Here is a 23,773-nt window from a genome sequence, read left to right as displayed (position 1 = left end):
TTGCTCTTTCACAGCCGTGAATAATCATGGAGGAATTAATTGCTAAATAGCTTTAGCCCATACACAGTTTATAAAATGAAAATGAATTTTCATAAAGTTACGGAAGGTGAAGTCCTCCATGAGCGATATTTGCAATGCCAACTTCATTCTTTTTACAGCTGAAGCAGTGAAAGATCACAACTTCTGTTTTCTTTGCTTTCTGTAAAGTCTGTTTCCTAAACATAATTAGATTCATATTGAGAGTGCACAGCAGGATAAAAAGCAATCAAATCTGTTCCTGATACTGTCTGAACAATACTATCTCAGACTTTTTATTGAGCCAGGACTTAAAACATATTAACACCCATCTTTGGGTGGGTGGGACCTTAAGACGTATTTGATTCCAGAGGTGGACTTCCATGACAAGGTGGCTAATAATTTTGCAGAAGGACTGGAGGTCACAGTGGTTAGTATATAGTATATATTACAGCTGTCCACCTGGATTACAACTTGAACAGAGATTACTTTAAAAAGTGAGAATAGATTTTTGTGATAATTCAGTTGCAATTCAAAGCTGTTAGCAATAGTGATAAGACTAAAATTTGTCTGGATGGCCTTTCTTAGTCTTCCAAGGACTTAACTGTTCTTAGAAGGGAAAGCTGTTGCCAGTACAATCGATAAACTTAACCCTTCCCAAAGAAAGGATTTGGCACCAGCTTTGTAACCTTGGTTTTATTATTTCAGAGATGAGAAAAGTTATTACTGGTGCTGCAGATGCGAGCACGCAAAATCAGCTGTGGTCCTCCTCCACCGGCTGCTGGTTTCACAGAACGGCTGAGGTTGAAAGGGACCTCTTGAGATCATCCAGTCCAAACCCCCTGCTCAAGCAGGGTCAGCTAGAGCAGGTTGCCCAGGACCACGTCCAGATGGATTTTAAATATCTCCACAGATGGAGACTTCACAGCCCCTTTGGACAACCTGTTCCATTGTTTGATGCTCTCACAGTAAAGTGTTTTCATGTGTCCAGATGGAATTTAGTGTTTTAATTTGTGCCCACTGCCTCATCCTGTCAATGGGCACCGCTGAGAAAAATTTGGCTCCCTCTTCTTCATTCCTTCTCAGCAGGTGTTTATACACATTGTACTACCAGGAGAGGTTAAAAATATATATGTGCCTTGTAAATAGAGTGATAGATTATGTATCCTCCTGTGGATTATGTATCCTTCCCTCTTTTTGCACTGCTGTAAAGCTCATCTTTAAAATGAACCTTCCCAGGGTCAAATTTTTAGTAAAAGCACTTTACATGTGGAGTGGCTTCAGTGCAGTTATATAGTGCAGTGCGTAAAATTATATCTGTAATGTAGATGAGCTAATTGTATTTTTAGACAAAATGCTGAGTTACTTGACATTTTGTTGGCTAGCAAGAAGGTTGAATATTTGGATGGACAGAAACTGATTGTTTAATATTAGTGTTTTGAAATTCAGCAGCATTCACTCAGAGTCTGGAATCTGATTGCTGCTACTCCTGGTACGGTGGGTTGTTGATTTGGTAGTTCAACAAATATCTGCAACTTCGTTTAGTTGATTCCATTTGTCAGATGCTAAGTGGTATTACTTCTGTTTCTTCAGATACAGTCTATGCAAAATAGTTAATGCCACTTGCAGGTATAATTTCTGTCAAGACAGAGCTGATCAGATTTTTTTAATTCAATTTAATCCACAATTCATTTGTGAACATACTGGAGTTTAATGGTTGTCTGCACCAGCATGACTGGAAATAGTGTTTTATAGCCATGCTTTTCTGTGTCACTTACTGATGACTGGGTTTTATAGCTACAGAACCCTGTAGTCACATTACCTTCTTTATTCACTCTTCTATATAAAAGAAAGATATGTAATGAAATTACCCCATCCAAAAGGATCAAGCTGAAGAAATCACATCCTTCTCTAACTGGAGTCACTCATCAGCAGTTGGTTGAGTGCTTTAGTGCAAGGATCTGCTGCACTGGATCTGCAAAGATATTCATACACTGTGTAAGGTACCGTGAGGAGGTAGAGAAGGGAAAACAGTATTTTTCTGTTGTTTATGTTATCATTATCATAAATGGCTGAATTATACACTAAAAATCTTTATACTGGTAAAAACCCCTTCTATGGGTAGTGTTGCATCAGCATCAAAACAGTAACTTAACACTATTGAAAATCCTTACGGTAAACTGACCTTAAGGCAGGTATTGGACAATACTAACAATATTCAAATTGACTGTTGCTGATTATTTTGAAGGATTTTCTTTATGTCTAGGAAGTACCTTTTCATCAAGTAGTGGGTTTGGGTGATGTATTTACTTTGAACATTGTATTTTACTACAGCTCATCAATAACAGAGTGAAGAAAACCATAAATGTGTTTTCCAAGAGCATTTAAAACTTACTTGAAAGCAAATTACTCTGAGGATTCCTTTCTTGTGCATTCCAACTAAGAGAGGGACAGCTTCAAAAAATAGTAAAGCTCAAGATGATTTCAAAGAGCAAATCCAATAGGACTCAATAAACATTACATTAAAAAAAATTCTGTAGGCTGGCACACTTAGTTACCTGTATGACTAATGATGTTTGAGGAGATTACCAGGAGAGAAAATTGAATTCCGGTATTCTTGGAACTCCTTAGAGTTTTCGCTCCCTTTTTTTATTTTAGGTATTATTGAACAATCAAATTCCAATTTCAGCCTTTTACTGAGTTTCATCTTTGCCTTCCTAGTGTTGTAATGCTTCTGTATCAAATGCAGGAGAGTATTTAATTTTACAAACTTTCTGTGGAGTTTTTAAGTGTGAAAATATTTCCAAAAATTAACACTTGTTTGGAGAGGGAAGTCAAATGCAAGTTGAAGCAACTTTGGTCTGTATATTTAATGTTTCCTATCTAATTCTTCTTCTAATTCTATTCTAATTTTCTTCTTTACTTGTATGAAGTCATCTTACTATGTGCTTTCAAATCTACGCATCAGCAGCAAGGAGTAGGCTCTGTCATAGCAGATGTGTGAGGAGAGGATGTTGTTTCAACACCAGCAGCCCAAAGAGACAGAAAGAGAGAGACTAAGAAAGGAAAGGATTACTTGCTTGAAAGGAATTTGGCAAACTAAGGAAGTTTGTCAAATAGAAATCGGGAAGGATGAGGAACAAAGATGTATCCATTGCTGTGCTCTTCCTAGTGCCATTTGCTGTCTTCCTGCAAGAGCTTCATCCTTTCCCTGATGTTCCCCTTAAAAATACCCGGTAGACTCTGGAAAGACACCGTATTACTACTCTAAAATAGTGGTCTGTGTAATCAATTCCACTTCAGCTGCTGAATTTAAAATAAAACCACCACACATTGAATGGAGCTCAAACTCATTCCTTTTTTTAAACTAGAATGAAGAACAGGAAAAAATACATATGCAGTGTTATGTTGCAGTGAACTTTAAACAAAATATTTCAAAGACAAGTAAAGGGAACAAAGTGCTTGAGTTGCTAAACTGATGGCAGCAATGTCTTCTTCTCATGCAGCGTGTTTGGAAATCTTGTGAAGGATGAGAGGGGCCCAGAATCCGCTCTTTTTACTGTGCTTGTAGGAGTCTGGATCATACCTTGTAACTTCTAAGAAAGTGTTCTGCTAAAATGTTTTATGTTCTGTGTTTTCCCTGCAGCCCTTTTAGCTTTAAAGTTTCACTTTAATTAAAGTACACCTCTGCTTTTTACAGACAAGAGCTGGATTTCCCAGGACAGTCAGCTGCAGGCAAGAACCAGGCTGCCATACCCGTGGCAGCGAACGTGTGGCCCTATTCTGTGTCGTCATGTACACAAAATGCTTTGGGAGCTCTGAACCCTGGATTATCTTATAGATGGATCCTTAGTAGACTATCTGAACCATTTACAGAATATTACAGAGTATTAGGAGTTGGAAGGGACCTCGAAAGATCATCCAGTCCAACCCCCCTGCCAGAGCAGGATCACCTAGACTAGGTCACAATTAGACTGATTTCGGGAAAAGGAGGGAGGAGATTCAGTGTGTGGATGGTTGAAATGCCCTGAGTAATCTTCTGAACTGCAAAGAAAATTACCACCATTTTGCTTTATTTTTTCAATCAATATTTAGAAAATCTGAGCTTGAGAAACTAGACTCAAAGTAAATTTAAAGATCCTAGAAGGGGTAAAGCTTTGGGTATTTTACAAATAAGTTACTATACCAGAAAAAGGTGAATTAAGTTTCACCAAACTTCTGATCTTCAAACCTAGAGAGCTCCTCTGGCGTTGAAACGGCACAGGCTTCTGAGCTGTTTTACATTTGCGTGAATTGGAGAGGTCAGAGCTTGAGTTTTGTCTTGCGGTGGAATCAGCAATCGCTTGCGTTCATCCAGAATTTGCATCATGTTTTACACTTAGTCTGCCTAGATAGTAGGAGAGATTTTAGCTTTAACAATCCATCTCTTTTTCCCTATGTTCATCCTAAATTGATGGCCTTTATGTTGACCTTTTAAAACCAGAAGAGATCACATCTCTGCAAAAGGTGTTGAAGTAATACCTCCTTAGGAGAAGAAAAAAAGAAAAAACCCTAGCCACTGACAAAACTGTTGGAGAACATGTGTTTAAAGGGCGTGAAATTATTTGCATGTGCACTTGTCACCTACGAGGAATGGGTCATCCCCTGGGCTGCTCCTAGCCCTGCAGATGCTCCAGGGCAGCAGAAAACAGCACTTTGGAAGATGCTGATGCAGAGTGGGAAATGAAAAACAGAGTGGAAGCTTGTTTTCTCTTAACGTGTTGTTACTCCTGCTCATCTCAAGTACCTAAGAGGAACTTTTTGAGGCTTCTCAAAAATGTGTAGAGGAGTGGAAAAATAGTGGGAAGAGAGGTGGTCTCGTTTGAGACTCTACTGTTTTCAAGCACTAATTCTGGAGGTTCTTTCTTGCCTTTCCCTGTCTCTGAACTTGTTTAAAATGGGGCTCAACCTTCAAATCAGAAGAAAAGCATTTGGGAGCACTTGGTGTTTCATCCACCTTTCGTGCTCTCAGACTTACTCATCAGAAACATCAGCGAGTGGAACAGGGCACTGGTCTGGCAGAAAGGCACAGATAGAGACAACTCGGATACTGTTTTCTGCTCCTCCACTGGCATGCTGCATGATTTGGGGGAAAAATCAGTTCCCTCTTACTGTTTTCCCCTTATATAAAACAGCAAGGAATAAATTTTCCAGGCGATGTTGATTGCTTTCAAATTTTCTGATGAAAAGTGCTGCATAGGAACTAGTCAGTGTATCACTGACTGCACGAATACTACTGAAACTGTAATATTTTTTCATCCTCTATGTCAATTTGGGTTACAGAGGAAAATTACCTGGTTTTCTCATTTTTTATTGCTTTCCCCAGCGCTCAGGACCCCAGGCCACTGATGTTATGCAGCAGATGCTTTTCATAGATCAGATTAAGGGTTGATGAAGTAACAGAGCCTCATGCAAGCATCCCACTGTGCTCTTTAAACTGGAATTTCATTCCTGGTAGTGATCTGTATGGCCTTGCATTTACCTTAGAAAAATATTATTTAAAAAAAAAAAAAGAAGGTGGTACTTGGAAGGAAGGGAGGTAGTATTAATATTAAATTCTCTCTAACATATAGTGTTCAATATGTCACTGAAGGCCTAATGGTATTTAATATATGGATTCTTCTAAATAGTGGATATGTAATTCTCCTAAGATGTTTTACAAACTAGAAGAGGAAGAGGTACAATTGTTCACAAATGTTTCACTAAGATTGTTTTAAGTCAGTTAAAATTGCCTTTGAGAGTAGGGTTGTACTAAAAAGAGAGAGGAGAGATGGAAAAAAGAAACCCCAAAACAGGGTCCTGCTTAGTGTAGAGTTTCAGGCGAGAGAGGAAAAGGTCTGGTTATCCAGAGCCAGATGCTTTGTTAAAAGTTCATACTATCACTTTGACATTTAGAGTAGGACTCAGTGTCTTTGTAAATTCCTCTTCGTATTACCAGTGTAGGTCTCTGAGCTCAGACCATTTCACAAACCATAACATTTTTTAGTGAGTGATTGATCTGTATTATGTGTCCCAGCCGTCAGAAGGATCTTGGGATGTTGCTTGTATAAACTGTAATACAATCTGATCCTGGGCATTTAGTTACAGACTTTCATAGACCTATTGGCGATACTCAATCCTCCTGGATTTGGGAATAGAGCTTATCTGATACCTTAAAAAAAAAAAAGGGGGGGGAGGGGAGGCAGGAAAAAAAAAAAGCCCCTCATTTTCTCTGTTCCCCACTTAAATAACTCAACACATGTGGTAACACTGTAGGATCATTGTCCTTTCAGGTCCTCTGCAGCTCATATTGCTACAATATTTCTTCGGTATCTAGTTTCCTAAAGGGCAATGTGATTTTTTTTTTTTTTCAGGCTGTTTTTATAGGTCTTGCAAATTAACCCATGTGCATTGCAAGAAGAAACATGACTTTTAATCAGCACCATTTCTAAAGTTAGCGCTTGCTGTGTGTATATGAATATGTATATGAACCAGTGTTTAAAAAAAAAAAAAAAAAAGAAAACGTAAAACCTTTCTGCTAGTATTCAAAGCTGGCATACAAATGTGTTTTTATTATCAAATGAAGTATGCCTCAATGTTAAAATGTCTTTCTGTTAGGGGTTTTATCATTTGACTTCTTGTCTTCAGTTACAAGAATGATAAAAATTGAAACTAAATCTTTTAATTCAATAAGAACTATGTTGAATTTTAGGAAGCAAAAGGAGGAATCAGATATAGACTCATATGCATAGGAAATGAAACATTCAAGAAATTAAAACTTGGTGAGCAACTAAAGGGGTAGCCTTAAGGTGTGCGTATTTGAAATGCCTGCATTTAATTTTACAGTAAATCTGAGTATTTTGTTCCAATTAAGACAGTTCATGTGCATGACTTTAAGTTGTACAGTAGTTCCAGGGAGACCATGGACTGCTTGTTTTACATTCTGGATCAAGTTCAGATTTTTAGGCTTCGCTTGAATAAAATAAAAAGTCTGAACCCTGAAGATAATACAGATTGATAAATCTGATTTAAACATTCCTGTGTTGCAGACTTTCAGTGTATGTGGTACAGCTGAGCCTCGGGCCATGCACTAAATACATCCACAGTGCATTCCCAGGGCACCCGAATACCAAATGATCACATTTGAAAGGTTACCTTTCTATGGATTCTGACTTTTCTGTATTAGCCACGAAGATTAGAATTTTAACAGCTCCCAATGAGAGGTATTGTGAAGTATTTACTTGGCAGGAAAAAAACAAAACAAAACCAAGCCCAGATGAGGTACTGTCTCATATTCATGAACTGGGATTTATTAGTTCTGTGAATGTCCTTGTGAGAATACACTCCATAGTTCACACTTTAGAAACAAGAACAGTCTTGTTTTTCATTTATATTAACTTAAAACTTTGATAGGAGAGTTACAGTAGTAGAGGTTATAGCAGAGAGACAGGATCATGCTTGTGCACAACACGTCCCAGTAAATCCTGCTGTCTTTCACACCCAGCTTTCTGCAAGAGAAGTTAAGGCTGTTTATCTCTCTGGAAATGTGGTGGTAGCTTTGTTAGTAAATTTGGTGATAACTAAAGATGTAAGGCTTTTTCTCTTTTTCTTTTACAGGTTGTGGAACTCATTTCAAGTGCTATTGGTGACTTAGTTCAAGGTATATATTATGAAAACTCAAAATCATCTGAGGTAAGAATTTCAGTCATTTTACATACCCAAGAAGTTTGGAGATATTAATGTGTGGCTACAATAAACATGATGACTTTCTTGTCTGTTTAAAAAGAGGAGGGAGAGGGAAGAAGGGAATTAGCTGCAGTCCTAGGGAGTTTCAGCAGTAACATCATTAGGACACCTGTGAACTCGGATGGAAGTTTTTAGAAATGCGCAAGGAGGGACTACTTTACTTCTGTGAGTGCTTAATAAAATAATATCATGTGTCATTACCAGGAGCTCTAGACATGTCTTGCTATGGGCTTTCCAAACACTTCCAGAGGTTTCTAGTCAGGGTTCTGTTAGAGGCATTTATTGCAATGTTGTCAACATCATTAATATTTTCATGTTAAATCTCTCATTTCCAAGCCCAAAGATGTTTACAAAAAATCCCAAATTTGTATCAGGTCCTTTCTTCTTCTGAGTGTTCATCTTTTTCTAGTATAAACATGAGTTTTGTCCTGAAGAAGTAGGGGTGTAGTGCCGTACTCTTCTCCACCAGAAGTCACTGTGCACGCATAGCAGAAGTTGGCATGGGCAAAGACACTGGCTTCCAGCGTTTCACACCAAGTAATATTCTGTTTCTTCAAGGGCAATTACAAATATACTGTGTTATTGTGGGGCAAGAACTGTAATGAAAATTGGTCAAACTAGACCTAGGTATTTCTGTCTTTACTAGAAGAACGTTTAAGGAAACTTATAGAGACACTTCTTGAAGTAGGTTTGCTTGGGCAGGGTGTTGAAGGAAAAAAATACTTCCTTCTTTCATTTGCTATGACTGTATCTTAGCATGTGCAAGAAAAATGGCAATTTAAAGTTGCCATGACCTCCACAGGTTTTATGATAGCAAGTTCTCGCTGTATGGGAATGATGAACAGTGTGTATATGTGAATATCTATCTTGAAATCCACAGGGGTAGGTAGATTTACTTACAGTGGTGGTGTCTCATGTGCCTGGTTTGCCTCAGAGACCTGAATCTTCACATTCAGTAGATGAAATGGCTTGAAGACTGCAGAAATACATGAATTCACTTGTATTTGCTGTGGATTTAGATTACAGCTCTGGTTTACTATTGCCCTGTTGTAGTATGTAGCAAAATGAATACCTTAGTGGAAGCCCTGATGGCATGGGCTACTGCCACGGGAGACACCTGCACTGATGGCTCTGGACCAGCTAGACCGCAGCGGCCAGCAGAGACAATCAAGCGGTGGAAGTGCTGCTGGTCAGTATCTGTCTGTCTCTCCTGCTCTGCAGCAGCAAAGGTGTTACTAAAACTAACCTCGTTTAAGCTTACCCTTCTCATTTTGATTGAAACCAGTTAGGTAGGAAGCGATCATGCTGAGGAGCTGAGCTCTTCCCTTGGAGGATGCTAGAGCCTCTAGCAGGGAAGCTCTAATGGCACGCTCGGGAGGTGCCTGGGGCCAGGCCGCAGAGCAGGGCCGTCCTCTGGCACCTCTCACAAGGGAACCCTGAGTGGCAGCCTGGGAGCACTGCAACGTTGGGCACCTGCAGTGTTTAACCTGTTGGTAAACAGACTGTAGCCTTCGGGGTTGCGCCCAAGTGCTGTGCTCAAGGTTATGTGTTAGAATAGACTACATCTTTGAGATTTTTGCAAAGAATGTTGAAAATTTTATTTTCCGTATTCAAGCAGGTTTCTAAATACAAGTAGAGCCCAGATATATAATATTTTAAAAAACAACTACTCTATTATGTGTAGAAGTAAAGCTCTACAAGTTATCTCAGCAATGAAACTGCATTTTATTTTAACCGTGGCCCCTGTATAAATGAGAAATGTTGTGGACTCTTTTGGGTTCCTGCCACTGCAGAAGTTCTTAATCTTCTTTTTCTTAGTTGTCATTTTCTGTTTATTTTCTGTTGTGTTATTGAAGCACTCCACATGTGTAGATTGCAAGGGAAGTGTGAGATAAACTAAGCACAGCTGCACAATGTTTACACTGTCCTGGCCCAATTACAAGTAGCAAAGACTTTTGTTTCAGTGCCTTTTTCTGTCTAAGGAGAGGTGCAAGTACAGTACACCCTTCCTAAGGGGAACCCAGTTAACTCAAAACACAGTTAGTATGGTGCATAATAGATAGTGAAAATTAGCAGTGTCTGAAGTTTAGTTTTTATAGTGGGGAGTGCAGGGCTTCTGAAGAGACCTAGAACAAACAAGTGAGATCTACTTCAAATTTTTTTATCTTGTGTACAGGAAAACTGTACTTCATGTGTTAAATGTCTTTAATGCAGTTGTTATAAAGCTCCTCAGTGCCATAAAATAGATTAATTTAGCACCAAGTTGTTTTGAGCTTTGCTAGATGTCTACCTAGATTGTTTTATCTTTTACTTTAGACAAAAATAAACGGCAAAATTCACCTTTCTCCTCTGAGACCTTAAGTTCATGTTTACCCCCCAAAAAATGTTTCAGTTTGCTTCATTTGGATGACCCAGTTAGAAAATTGAAAGAATCATTTGACCTAACAAGACTGACCATATTTATTCCTGAAGACATATAATGGATATAATTATTTGACAGCTCTCATTACCACTTTTTTTCCTCTATAAAACTATGTGCAATCCTACAGGCATCCCATTTTAGTACGTTTTCTTTGGTTATTCTTCATCTCGTCTGCATAGTGAGTCATTAGATCTGTGTGAAACAGGGAAAATAAAGATAATATTTAACTTTTCATCTTTGTTTGAAGTGACAATCCAAACTACAAAGTATAGGCTTTGGTTGCAAAGGCAGCCTGAAGGTTAGGACTGCCACTTATGTTCAAAGTAGCAAATAGCTGCTGTGGTTTAAGACTTTGCATTACTGGCTTAAGCAAGTATTTTGAACCATAAGCTGGAGCAGAAAGGGGTGATGTGACAAACCTTTGCTGCTTTGTGTGCTAAATCCCCTCACAACCCAAAATTCTGAGTGAAGGACACTCTTCCCAGTTCCTGTCTGCCTTCCCTAAATCTCGGTCTAATTTATGAATAAAATTTGGGCCTTCAGTAAGGGCAAATATGAAAGTTGTCTTATCAGGCCTTCAGTCATGGCATATATTTTTAACAGAAGAACATTACACTGAGTCTCTGTTTCCTACTTTTAGGAGGCTGAAGGCTTAATGTTAATATCTGTTAACTCACAGAATACTGTCACACTTCTAGAAACTTTCTGTCTTAATATCCCAGGATCATTTAACAAATATTAATGAGGAATGCTTTAACATTGCTGTCAGTTCACTGGGCAGATACAGGTCAGCTCGGTGTCAAACAGCAGAATCGGGAGCAGCTCTTGTGCTTTACCTGCCAGACCATTCTGGTAATCTCAAAGTATTAGAGATTTTCATGGGAAACTGCTGCAGGTTGGTTTTTCCTCACCTCTGGAATATCTAGCTGATGCTAAACGTGCATTACCAAAACTCATTTTCAATGTCAGAATGGGACTGTTGGGTAAGACACCACCATTTCCAATGTGTTCTGCTGATGGGTAGAAGCTGTTAGGTAGTTTTGAAATTTCCAATGCAGTTGCGTAAAAATTGTGTAACTAGTATGTACAACGAGTTTTAAAAAGAAATACATTACTGGCAAGTACTCATTGTGCCAAATAGTGAATTAATAGGTATTTATTTCAGAACAGTATAGATTTTATTCTTTTAAATGATAATAAGGATCTTTTCCCAGCAAAATGCAGACTGCATGCAGTGAGTTGTATCAATTCTTCATTGGTCTGTGGTCACCAGTCCTGCTTTGAGGAGTAATGTTTTGGATACTGTGTCCATCAGCTGGACTGCTGAGGCTTTTGTTATAAGTAAAGGATTTGCTTATAAATTTTACCATAGGAGGTGTGAATCGAATGTATTTTGAGTCATGTAAACCACCTTTTAGCAAGGCAGCAGTCAGAATCAGAGCTTTCACTGGGTTTTTTTTAACAAATGTTTCTGTTGTAAGACAAAAGGGAAGGATAAAATATGGAATTTGAGTAAAGAGCATCTGTGAAAAGAATGGGTAAATCTGTCGGAGGGGGGTGGAAAGCATAACTAGAAAGAAGGCCAATGCTATTTATTTACTACTTTTGTTCTTTTAAATACTAAGCTTTTCCAGAGAGATTTAAAAGTAACAGATGTGGTGAGATATTTAAATCTATTATAATTTTCAAACTTTTTTTTTTAATTATGTGTTGGGTTTTTTTTACAGTGTCACAGTAAAGTATTAAGTAGTCAGTGGCGTGCTTTATTGCCCCATTTGCAGACACCCTTGTTTCTCCAAAAGCAGTGAGGACGTGTATTAGTAGACCAATAAAACATGCCCTGTCATGTTCAGTGAGCAGGAATACATCTGTCGAAGGCTTATGTGAACCATGTGCAAGATGTTTTGCTACTGGTAGAGAGATTTGTAGTTGCATTGGATTTTATTTATGTAAAATAGAAGTTCTTGAAGTAACTAATTTAAAACTTTAAAATGCTATTTAAAATATTTGTCTGTTTCTGTGGATTATTTGCCCACTGAGAACTGAACTAAAGTTTTATATAAGTGGTTCAGACACTTGGATCATATTGTGCAATGGCAGATGGCTAAGAAAGAGCTGCCATGGTATGAAAATCAAATAAAGGCTCCCTTACAAGCTATAGTTGAAGTTTTACATTGAAAAGTCTCCGACTTACGCTCTTTCCTGGTTTTGCAAATGGTTTTGTGCACTTTTAAGACATGGTTTTCATTCATATTTTCTTTAATATGCATATAGACGTCGTCTTTGGTGTGACAAATCAAAGTGAGTTATTGTAAGTGCCACTTTTGTACTAGGGATCCTTGTTACCATTGCTAAGAGCTGCCCTTCCTCATGGTTATGATTGCGTATTTTGTCCTGCAATTTCTGGGCCCCTCAGTTCAAGGACAGGGAACTGCTGGAGAGAGTCCAGCGTAGGGCTACAAAGATGATCAAGGGAGTGGAGCATCTCCCTTATGAGGAGAGGCTGAGGGAGCTGGGTCTCTTTAGTTTGCAGAAGAGGAGACTGAGGGGAGACCTCATTCATGTTTATAAATATTTAAAAGGTGAGTGTCATGAGGATGGAGCCAGGCTCTTCTCGGTGACAAACAATGATAGGACAAGAGGTAATGGGCACAAGCTGGAACACAGGAGGTTCCACTTAAATTGGAGAAGAAACTTCTTCTCAGTGAGGGTGACAGAGCACTGGAACAGGCTGCCCAGAGAGGTTGTGGAGTCTCCTTCTCTGGAGACATTCAAAACCCGCCTGGACGCCTTCCTGTGCAACCTCATCTAGGTGTTCCTGCTCCGGCAGGGGGATTGGACTAGATGATCTTTTGAGGTCCCTTCCAATCCCTAACGTTCTGTGATTCATTTTCCAGAAGTTTTTTATTTCTTCTTGACAGAGTTGATTGTTTCAAGCCCAATTTAAATTATGGAAGTAGCTTTACAAGAAAACCCAAAGCCCTCAATTTGACAGTTTCTTTCTAACAAAACAGTAATCGACCTTGCCATTAGTAAAATGGGAGCACCCTCAGCTGTTCTTTATTTCCCATAGGAAATGATGATTGACAGAGCTGGATTTGGGTATTTTCCCTGCACTCCCATGCCAACATTACCCTAACTGTATCTAGAGTTGGCTGCTTTCTTCCAGGGGTGGTGAGGGGTTTGGCTTTCTTCAGCTTCTTCTGCTACCCAGGCAGCATCAGGACTGGGTGTGAACTGGACCCATTTCTTGAGGACAGAACTTGTGAATGAGGTCACTCTATAGGCATTAATCAAACATCACAGCACTGTCAACTACAGCTAGAATTAATTTGAGTTTAAAAAGGCTTTTATGTGAAAGGCTGCTAGGAGTCTTCTGGGCCAGCTAATGTCCGTTTTTATATTTATCCTTTGAAATATCCACTGCTGACAAAACAAAACAAAGCTTACCGAAAAAGTGAAAATGTCTCTAACGATGTGTTCTCATGATGTCAGGTTTCACAGACTTTGCAATGTAGAGCTAGTTTCATTTTTCCCTTGATGTTTTAAAGTAATGTTTAGATCTTGCCATACATACCCTTGAAACAATGCAGTTTAGCTGATGAACAGTTTGTATAGAACATGAGAGTTATGCTTAGGAAAAACTGGCATTTGGGTTGTTGGAAAACGTTGCTGAAGAAAGTGTATCTGCCTCTGCCTTCTGAAGCAGCAGAAGCTTAGGGGTATATATGGTCATAAGATGTCCTGTGATTAAAATCAGCTATATTTTGGCTTGCAAGCTCATATGCTAAAGCACATCTATATGGGCATAACACCTTTTTACAACTGGCTTCTTTCTGTAACCCAGAGATTCACAGTACCTGTGTTTTTAAGATTTCTGTATTGGGTTTGCACGGCAAGGTTTTGGGAGGAGGGGGATTGCAGGGTTAACTTCTGTGAGAAGCTGCTAAAAGCTTCCCCTATGTCCCATAGAGCCAGTGCCAGCCAGGTCCAAGACGGTCCTGCTGCTGGCTGAGGCCAAGCTGATCAGTGATGGTGGTAGCGCCTCTGTGATAGCAGATTTAAGAATTGAGGGGAAAAAAAACCTGCAGCAGAACAGCAGCTGGAGGAGAGAGGAGTGAGAATATGTGAGAGAAACACCTCTGCAGACACCAAGGTCAGTGAAGAAGGAGGGGGTGGAGATGCTCCAGACACTGGGGCAGAGATTCCCCTGCAGCCCATGGTGGAGACCACGGTGAGGCAGGCTGTCCTCATGCAGCCCATGGAGGTCAGTGGTGGAGCAGATATCCACCTGCAGCCTGTGGAGGACGCCACCCTGGAGCAGGTGGGTGTGCTTGAAGGAGGCTGTGACCCCGTGGAAAGCCCACACTGGAGCAGGCTCCTGACAGGAGCCCACACTGGAGCAGGTTTGCTGGCAAGACTTGTGACCAAATGGAGAACCCACACTGGAGCAGTCTGTTCCTGAAGGACTGCACTCCATGGAAATGACCCACACTGGAGCAGTCTGTGAAGAACTGCAGCCTGTGGGAAGGACTCACATTGGAGAGAGCAGGGAAACAGTGTGAGGAGGAAGGAGCAGCAGAGACAACACGTAGTGAACTGACTGCAACCCCTATTCCCCTGTGCCACTTAGGAGGGGGGAGTAGAGAAAATCAAAAGTGAAGTTGAAGGGAGAAGGTATTTTAAGATTTGGGGTTATTTTTAATTACCTTGCTGTGATTTGATTGGTAATAAATTAAAGTCATTTCTCCAAGTTTTGCCCATGATGGTAATTGCTGAGTGATTTCCTTGTCCTTATCTAAACCCATGAGCTTTTTGTTATATTTTCTCTCCCCTGTTCAGCTGAGGAAGGGAAGTGATAGAGTGGCTTTGGTGGGCACCTGGCATCCAACCAAGGTTAACCCACCACAATTTCACCGCATCTTCAAATACGTCTCAAATTTTTGTCTTTTTTTAAATTTATTTTTTTTTAGGCAGATGTCAATTTTAGAGGCTTGAAGCTACTCCATGATGTTAATGTAGTGGACAGTAACTTGTTGTGTCATTATTTTCATTCCTGTGATGAAATTAAAACTTGTTTAAGAACAAGATGCTTTTGTAACAAATCATAGAATATATTTCCATGTATATGTCAAGTTGCAATGACTGTTTAAGCTGCTTCAATTCCTGCAGTTGATAATGTCTGCATTTCTGTGACTGCTCAAAGGCTCCAGCAAGCTAACTTCAACTTACAGGTCTTCTGAAAGATTTTTTTACTTTATAAGTTGTTTCAGGATACCCCTCCACAATATTTTTGTCTTGATTGGATTTAAAACAAATAGTTCTAAAAATCGCTGCCAATTTTCAATATCATCCAGCAAATTTTAGTAAATACTGTTTTTCTACTGAGCAGATTGGTTGTTAAGGAAAAGATGGTGTTGCGTCTTCCAAGAGCTCCTGATTTTAAATTTAAAATAAATTGATCTATATTTGAGTGAAAAAAAAGACTTGATACATAGGAAACTACTTGAATTAAATGCTCATTTTGACATTTTGCCAGTCATGGGAATTTGCACATGCTCTGGGCTGAGTTTAGATATTAAAACAAAAATACTACAGTAAAATGTAACACGAGGAAGGTTTAGGTTTGACTTTGTAAGTTGTCATACACGTAATAGCAAACATGTGGTTTCTCTGTTCTTCACTTTCCTTGTATAAGGTAATAGTATGTCTGAAAGCAAAGGCATTTTGGTACAGCTCTGGGTTACTTGGCATTGCAGAACTCGCCTACTTTTTCCATTAGTCTCAAATTATCCTCTCTCTTGTAATGCAGCACTTCTGGGTGATATCCATAAGGGAGGAAAATTAGAGCTGAACGGATGGATTCTATTTCATTTGTTACCGATTTCATGACAGATAATACCTTGCCAGAAAACTATAGGGTCACACAATTACTTCTTGCTCGTTTCTAAGTAATTTAATTGACATAACTTTGAGGGAAAAGGCTTGTTATATAAGAGGTGTTTTATATTACTTTTAAAGAATACCTTTTGGCTTAGTGTATGCTACAGATTTGGCTGAATGAAGAAATGACAAACTTTTTAATATTTATATGCTTGATTTTTTTTTCTGTAGCTTCTTATTACTGATTTTAGTTTTTCTAAGCAAAATGATTGTGATCTTTTATGGTTTTGGTTTTTCCCTCTCTAAGGAGTACCTAAAGGTATGACAGTAGCATGTGTATGTGAGAGAGATTGCAAGTCATATCTAGTTTTGCCACTATTCTACTAGTGAGTCTTTGTATTGACACCTTGTGAGCCAAAGGACCTGCAGTTGAATTTGGGCTTGGAGGGAAAGAAATGGATAAGTGTTAATTAAAACACTGTGTGGAAAGTAATCCAAATTCATATTTTTTTATACAAAGAGAAGTGTCGAGCATCTTTGACCTTACAGTCAAGGTGATAAAGTTCACTAGAGGCATCACTGAGATCGCTGTCAGTCCCCTGAGAAAGTTAATACCTGACACTTCTGAATCACAGCTTGATTTATTTATTTTTAATACTTTCAGTCATTCCTCATGCTCATATGGGAGTGGAAGAGGTACAAATCCTCCATCACAGTCATTCATTTTTCTAATGCAGTTATATAAACATTTTTAATAGCTTTTAAAATTATTTTTTCTTGACTGCAAAGGAGAAATTGTAGGGACGCCTCAAGTTTGGGACCGTTGGTTCTTGGTAACTGGCAAGGGGCTGAAGTGCCAATGAACTCTTTTGGTGGGGAGGGCCTAGGGAGTGGTGTTCATCTTTTTTCTTTTTTTATTCCCTGGTACCTCAGGAGGAATATAATCACCCGTTAATGTTCAGTGTAATGATATAGTCATTAAGAAAGGATCTACGTCAAATCTCTTGACAGCTCCACCTATTTTCTGTAGTTCTTTTTTTAGCAGAAAATGAAAATGTTGTTTGTTGAAGCTGCTAGCGTATTTATCCTGATATTTTTCTCTACACATCCCCAAAACAATACCCTTCTTTATTTAGCACCTGAGCACCAGGAGTTTTGTCACTCACCACGTACCATGTTATCCTGTGCTGTGCCGTTAACTGCTGCAAGCTGACCCAGCTGCAGTTTTGGTGTTTTCATGTTAGCTTTTGTTTCATTTTCAGGAGAACAGTCTTACGGATGATATCGGCATTTCTACGTGGAAGGAGCAGGTTTTCCTGTCACATAGTGCCTTGCTGGCAAAGAGCTGCCAGGCTGCAATGGAGCTCGCAAAGCACAGCGCTGAGATTCAGGACATGGCATTTCAGTATGGAAAGCACATGTCTATGAGTCATAAGGTATGCCTTTCCCTCTCATTCTTGGATCTTAAATACAGAAAGACTTGTAAGATGTGTTGCTCTTGAGCTCTGACCTATACTGCCACTATGCTGTAGGCTTTTGCCAGCAGGTCAGTGGTGTTGAGAGATCTGGCTGCTGCCTGGTGTGAAGATGTTTGCAGAAACTGCTGCTATGAACAGTGTTTATGAACTGGCAAAATCACAATTCTGGCAGTGTAGCTTGTTTCATTCAAGGCTCTGTTAATGTCCCTCTAGATCATCTTCTGTAGGAGCTTAAAACGTTACCTTCTCTGCTTCTGCACTCCTTCTGAAGTCCCTGTCCCACTAGCAGGAGTTGCAGGAGCAAGCACGTGTTGGGTCTCAGCTGCCACCATGCAGTGATTTGTACCAAGAGGCTCAACTGCCTGCAGCAGAGCACAAGGCTGATGAGGCATGAGCTGCGGTGGCTGAAGGACCTGCATGTGTTCCCTTCTGAATAATCTGTGGAGGTAACTCCCAGAGCGGGTAGTTGGGGGATAAGGAAACAGGGACAGCCTGCACCTCTGCAGCAGCAGGGTTTCCCAGAGAAAGCTTCTGACCTGCATTAGAAGTCTCAGTCCACAGTGAGAGTTTTTCCCAAGGAAAACACACAGTGTGGAGCTTGGATCTTGGCACTCTTTTTTTGCCCTGAAGATCTGCTCCTACTGTATAGCACTACTTGCAACTATAGATGTAGCTTGAGACAGGCAGACAGACCTCCCATCCGCTTCAGCTGAGTTGGTTCAGACAGTTTCTGGTACCTCCAGAAGAAGGAAGTGGTTTTATAAAGCACAGCTTTACTGCTGTAGAAATGCCACTATATGCTATTACTGGGTATAATTCTACCAGTAAATTGCTTCTAGTGCAGACTGTAGCCTTAATATTTTGTATGTGCTTTAATATGAATACATTAACCATTGACATACAGTTGTGTATAAAGGATTGCATAATTTTCATAGAAAGCTCCTAGCTTTGTAACGTTTCCTTTGGCAGAAGGAGGGTCATTCAGCTTTCTTGGGTACTGAAAAGTAGAATTTATTGCCCTTCACAGATTAAAAACTGATATTCTTCCCAACAAAGACTGGATCATTCTTACCTTTATATTTTTTTCTGCTTCCTGCCACTAAACAGTTGCCTACCCACCTGCGTCCCATCGCTTGCCCAGCTCTGCAAGCTGTCCTTCACCCATTTCTTTACAGATTCTCTACATGCTTCTCTTTACCAAACTTTCTGCCACTGCAGTGCTTTCAACCTCTTCCTAGCCCTTCCCAAACTTGAAAGAGTGCAACCGAAGTACAAGTGTCAGAGCAGAAAGTGGTGAGTAGGTATAGAATCAGGATATGGACCTTGATTTGGTGGATATGTATAGACTGTTACTATGAACTGAAGAAGGATGTTCTTCTCTTGCAGCTGCATTCAGATCTTCAGCCATTTGTTAAAGAAAGTTGTAGTGACACCATGGCTTTCAGTTTGAATTCAGCTCCTGCAGTCCTCCATCAGGAATTCCTTGGAAGGGAGGCATGGATCAAACAAATCAGAGAGGTAAATTAAAGCATTGTTTAGAATTTCCTAGTTTTGCCTTTTGTATCTCTTGTCCTATTTATACTTTCAGTCTACAGAGAAACTTGGATACTGCCAACGGACAAAACAACATAGAGGGTACGTCTGCTCTCCAAAACTTAACACCTCTGTCTTCCACACTTTCAAGACGGGGAAACGTAGGGACCTGACAGTTGAGCTCTGTCAAACTTCCATGTGTCAGTGTAACAAGTGGATTCATTTGCGTGGAGCATATGTCTGTTCCTCTGCACTACTTCTTCAGTCCCACGTCTTAGCTTAAAGCTACTTTCACTGGCAGCTTAAAGCAGAGAACTTTGCATTGCAGTGGTTAAAAGGTAGGCACAGATTTCCTTCTGCCAACTTGGCTCTGGGAGCAGTAACTTTGGATGGTAGGGGGCGAAGATCTGGGGAACTTGCCTTCTTGACCACTACGAGATATTTGTGAGATCTAGCTGGCTGATATCCTTATTCTTTATTCTCTTAATTCAGCTGTTCTTTTCCTCTAACCCTTAGATGAGGAAGGCAATAAGAATAAGATAGCTACGTGGTGTAGACCTTTTTTATGTGCCATGTAGCACAGCAGGATTCAGGTCCATGAATAGCTTCTTGGGTGTTGTTGAAATACAAATAGATAACTGTAGAAGACAGCAGAGAGGAAAAGGTAGGAAAACACCAAACTTAAGCATTTTGAGTTCCTGCATCAGTCAGACATGTTTTGTCTGTCTAAACAGCAATGATGGGTACCATTTGGAAATCCTTGCAGTTGTTACACAGATTTTTCAGTAGAAGAACTGCTGCCTTCAATAAGCAGCCAGCTCTGTGCAAGCATATTCATTCACGCTGCGCTCACTGGTGGCCCCTTTCCTTGCTGGTTTGAAAGCAGGACTCTCGTGTAGAGGGTGTGGAGTCTGAGCCTCTACCTAGTCCTACGTTCACAATGGCCAGGTTGCAGCCTGCTTCACACATCACACACAGGAGGCATAATCTCTTCAGCAGCGAAATTTTGGGAAATATATGCAGAATCTACAGGAGTGGTATCGAGTTGAGGGATCTTAAAGTGAAGCAAACCTTTTGTCATTTTGAAATTAGGGACTGGTAGTTTATAATGTGTGACAAATTTTGCAATTCTGCAGTCTCAACACGAGGCTCATGTGAGAGTTGAATGTAAATGGATTTGGATGATTGCAGTTGGAGAATAATGCTATTACCACAGCACAGTGTATAAAAGCTTTGAAACAGTTTCCCATCTGCAGAATCTAGAGGAGGTTGCAGGACTCCAGGAGTGCCGTCTGTCTGCTTACTAATTCTCATAGCAAAAACGGGCATTATAGAAACAATGAAGCATTTCACTCTGAAGGGAGGGGAACAAATAAATGTGACGTGCACTATGCAAAAGTATCTACTAACTACTACTTTAGCTCAATACAAAGTGGAACACCTCGTCCAGGGGCCTTTCTTAGCTTGTGTTGATTTAGAAAGGAAAATTGCCTTTCATTAACTGCAGACTTTTTGAGATATCATCCATAGTCACATTCACTATGTGACATTCAGTGTAGGCCAAGCACTCCAACCAGAGGCTTTCTCATGTTGGCAGTACTTCTAAGAATTTGCTCACAAGCCACTCTCTTGTGCAGTGCCATTTGTGTGGTTTAAATAGGCAAAGCACACACAGAGCACTCAGTCCCTGTCAGGTAGAATTTTTCTTAGTAGCTGAGTTTATCACTAGGCATATGAAGATCATGTTCTGGACCTTTAATTACTGTTAAGTAATCTGGCTTTCTTCTTTGACTGTTTGCGCATATAAGCACTGTATGGTGGATTAAAGGCAGCACCTCCCCTTGGCAGCTTCATCCTCCTGCAGGAAGGTCTTGGAGTTCAAGAAAGTGGAAGTGGAGAGTCCCCTGGCACCTAGTGGCCTCCACAGTGGTATACTGCTCAGAAAGCATGGAGCTGGAACTTGGTGTCTGTCATCCATAGCTTGGGTGAAAGCAGTCTTCAGAGAGGTCATGAAGGATGCCTGAACTGTGGTGGAGCGCCCAGAACTTGTGTGATTGTCTCACCACAGTCCTCTTGTGGTGAGGTCTGGATACAGTGGCTGTTCCCAAGGTAGCCTTCGAGTGGAGACAGCCATGTGTCCCCCTCTGCTGCCCAGCTGAAGGCCTTTTAAAAGCCCCCTTGCGTCTTCATTTGGAAAGAATAAAATATATCAGATATCCAGGTGCAGAAGGTTGCATCAGCACTGAATATAGGTATCGAGAAGATTAAATTTCATCCAAATCCGAATCTAGAGACTGCCTTAACAGAGACTTGGGATATGTATAAGATCATGCCTTGTCATAGGAGGAAAGAAATGTGTAGGTATGTGTATGTATACGTGTGTGTGTATACATGTGTATATATATATAAATATATGAATGAATGGTCCATAAAGACCCGAGTCTCTTGATCTCACTAACCTCACCACCAACACCTTCCACCTTTGTGCATTTAAAACTAAAATGCCCAATGAACTGTTCAGTCATGTGTCTGTTTTAAAAGGAGTACAGGTTGGAGTGGAGTCCTGAAATCTAAAAAAAAAAAACCAACAAAACAAACAAAAAATAAAAGCTAAAAAACCCCCACAAACCAAACCACCCAACCTTAAATGGTTCCTAGGAAACACTGTGGTAGACAGACAAAGAAATGCTTGAATTCTCTTCTTCAGACAAAGTGTTACAATGGTTGCGAAATGAAGTCCCACTGAGCTTTTGGAAAGCCTTGTATTCCTAAAATTTAGCAGATAATCCAGGATTATAGGATGGAGGATTTCCTAGGGGTCAAAAGATAGAAAAGTTGGTCACGTTTAGCCACTTACAGATACTAATTGCAAAATGAGCAAAAATTTTCTGGCTTCAACAGGTGTCCAACATCTAAGCAGTGAGGTACAAAAGATCTAAGTATGAGTGAAGAAGTTAAGCAGAATACCCCAAGAACAGGCCTAGAATCCATCTTGGCTCATAGCATTTGTAATTTAGAAAAAGAATAAGTAAAAAACTAGAACCATCTCTTCTAGGGCAAGGTAATTCATGTGCCTTTCACCGTATCTTTTTGAGCCTTCTCAGAAGAAGCAGGGATGGAAGAAAAGCATTTATCAAGCTTTTCTCAAGTATAGCTTTTAAAACGTAAAAAGGGCCATCTCATCCAAGAAAGAAAAGGCAGTCTTGGAAAACATCCTGAAAAGCTGCTCCAAAAGCACTGTCTTAAACCATCCACTCGTGGTCTGCTTATCTGATGCATTTTGAGTAATTTCATGGGGGATTTGGGAATCCTTCTTCCTGGCAAGATGAGCTGATTTCACACCACCTCATTTATTAATGAAGACTGTCATGGTATTGTTGTCCCTTGCTGCTGGCATATGGTGATCTTTGGTATTCAGGAAGAAGGCTGAGCCGAGTTGGCCATTCATGTCTCTAATGTGCTGCTAAGCAGATGCTTTTCTGTGAGTGCCCAGAGCCTGGCATTCAGAGGCTGAACTCCCCAGCCAAGCAGTGAGACCTAGAAAGTTATCAAAGTTTGAAAAGAATGCATACCCCTTGCAAATCAGGCTTAATACCTTTGAGGAAGCTAAACTAGATGCAGAAGTCTGGTGTAAAAGGAAATAAAGATCTGTGTGTCTGAGATCGGAGTCAGTAAAAGCTAAAGAGCCAAACTGCTTGCAAAGATAAAAGAAAAAAAGCAAAGGTGCAGTTGTAGTAAAGAAGGCTTAGGAAACAGATTAGATAAGGCTGCTGCCTGGAGAAGCACAACTGCCATTGACTTAAATGCTTGAGAGGGACAGAGCATAAGAAAATATTCTTGCTGTTTGTTACGTGTATTAGACACAAGTGGAGACGTGCCTCTTCTGGTATTGCTAAGACTAAAAACATGTTGGCAAATTCTCTGCTGCAGTGTGAATCTGCATATAGGCAATCATTTGCTAAAGAACATATTTCTGGTGTGTTCTGATACACAATATAGCTCCTAGATATATTTTGAAGCCGTAAGATTCAATCACTCTGAATAAAAGTTGGCAAATCAAATAGATGGGAATACACAAATAAGGAAGCAGTTATTGGCAGTGGTTTTGCTACTCCAAATGCTATCAGGCTGTTTTCTTAACATGCATTCCAGAAAAGCTGGCTTTTAAGAAGCTTAAAGAGAGTTTGTAAAGAAGTTTTGTGGATGAGTCCCCTTTCTCCTTCAGTAAAATCAGTTTTGTTATCTACTGTTTTCCTTCCTGTTCTGCTTGCTTAGTTTCTCATTGGTTCTTTTCTCTATTTTATTTTTCCTCTTTAAAAAAAATTAATTTATTTTCCAAATCTGTGCCATCTCAGCAACATCTCTGCAAAGCTGTGCTTGCCACATCACGTTCCTCTTCAGTGCAGGCCTCTGCTCTTCTCCTCGTGCCAGTTGGGCTGCTCCTCTTGGCTGCTGTCTTAAGTCCCCACAGAGGACATGGAGAGGTAGAGGTTCTAACCTACATCTTTTCAGGAAACGTGTTGCAGAAGAACTGAGGTTTGTGTCTTCCCTTGTGGAGACTAAAGGGAAAGAAAAGGGTGATTTTTTTTTTTTTTCCCCCTCAATGTGCCTGAAAAGGGAAGAGATGGTGTTGGATGAGGTGGTCTGACCTAAGGGAAGGGCTTCAGGTTGGTTAAGC

At 40.1% G+C, this 23,773-nt stretch overlaps 1 protein-coding gene across 1 annotated transcript in view; it reads left to right on the top strand.

Annotated features, from left to right (window-relative positions):
• The window catches only part of PDSS2 (prenyl (decaprenyl) diphosphate synthase, subunit 2), a gene marked incomplete at its 5' end in the record, with an annotated part of 43,533 nt that overhangs the window by 7,484 nt on the left and 12,276 nt on the right, over nucleotides 1-23,773 (top strand). Inside the window, 3 exons of the mRNA XM_010194246.1 lie at nucleotides 7,651-7,725; nucleotides 17,350-17,520; nucleotides 18,949-19,080. Of these exons, the coding sequence (XP_010192548.1) occupies nucleotides 7,651-7,725; nucleotides 17,350-17,520; nucleotides 18,949-19,080 (378 nt within the window). The remainder of the gene's footprint in view (nucleotides 1-7,650; nucleotides 7,726-17,349; nucleotides 17,521-18,948; nucleotides 19,081-23,773) is intronic.

The sequence above is a fragment of the Mesitornis unicolor genome, unplaced genomic scaffold (assembly GCF_000695765.1).
Source record: "Mesitornis unicolor isolate BGI_N332 unplaced genomic scaffold, ASM69576v1 scaffold811, whole genome shotgun sequence".
Taxonomy (NCBI): domain Eukaryota; kingdom Metazoa; phylum Chordata; class Aves; order Mesitornithiformes; family Mesitornithidae; genus Mesitornis; species Mesitornis unicolor.
This window is presented reverse-complemented; position numbering and strand designations above follow the sequence as displayed.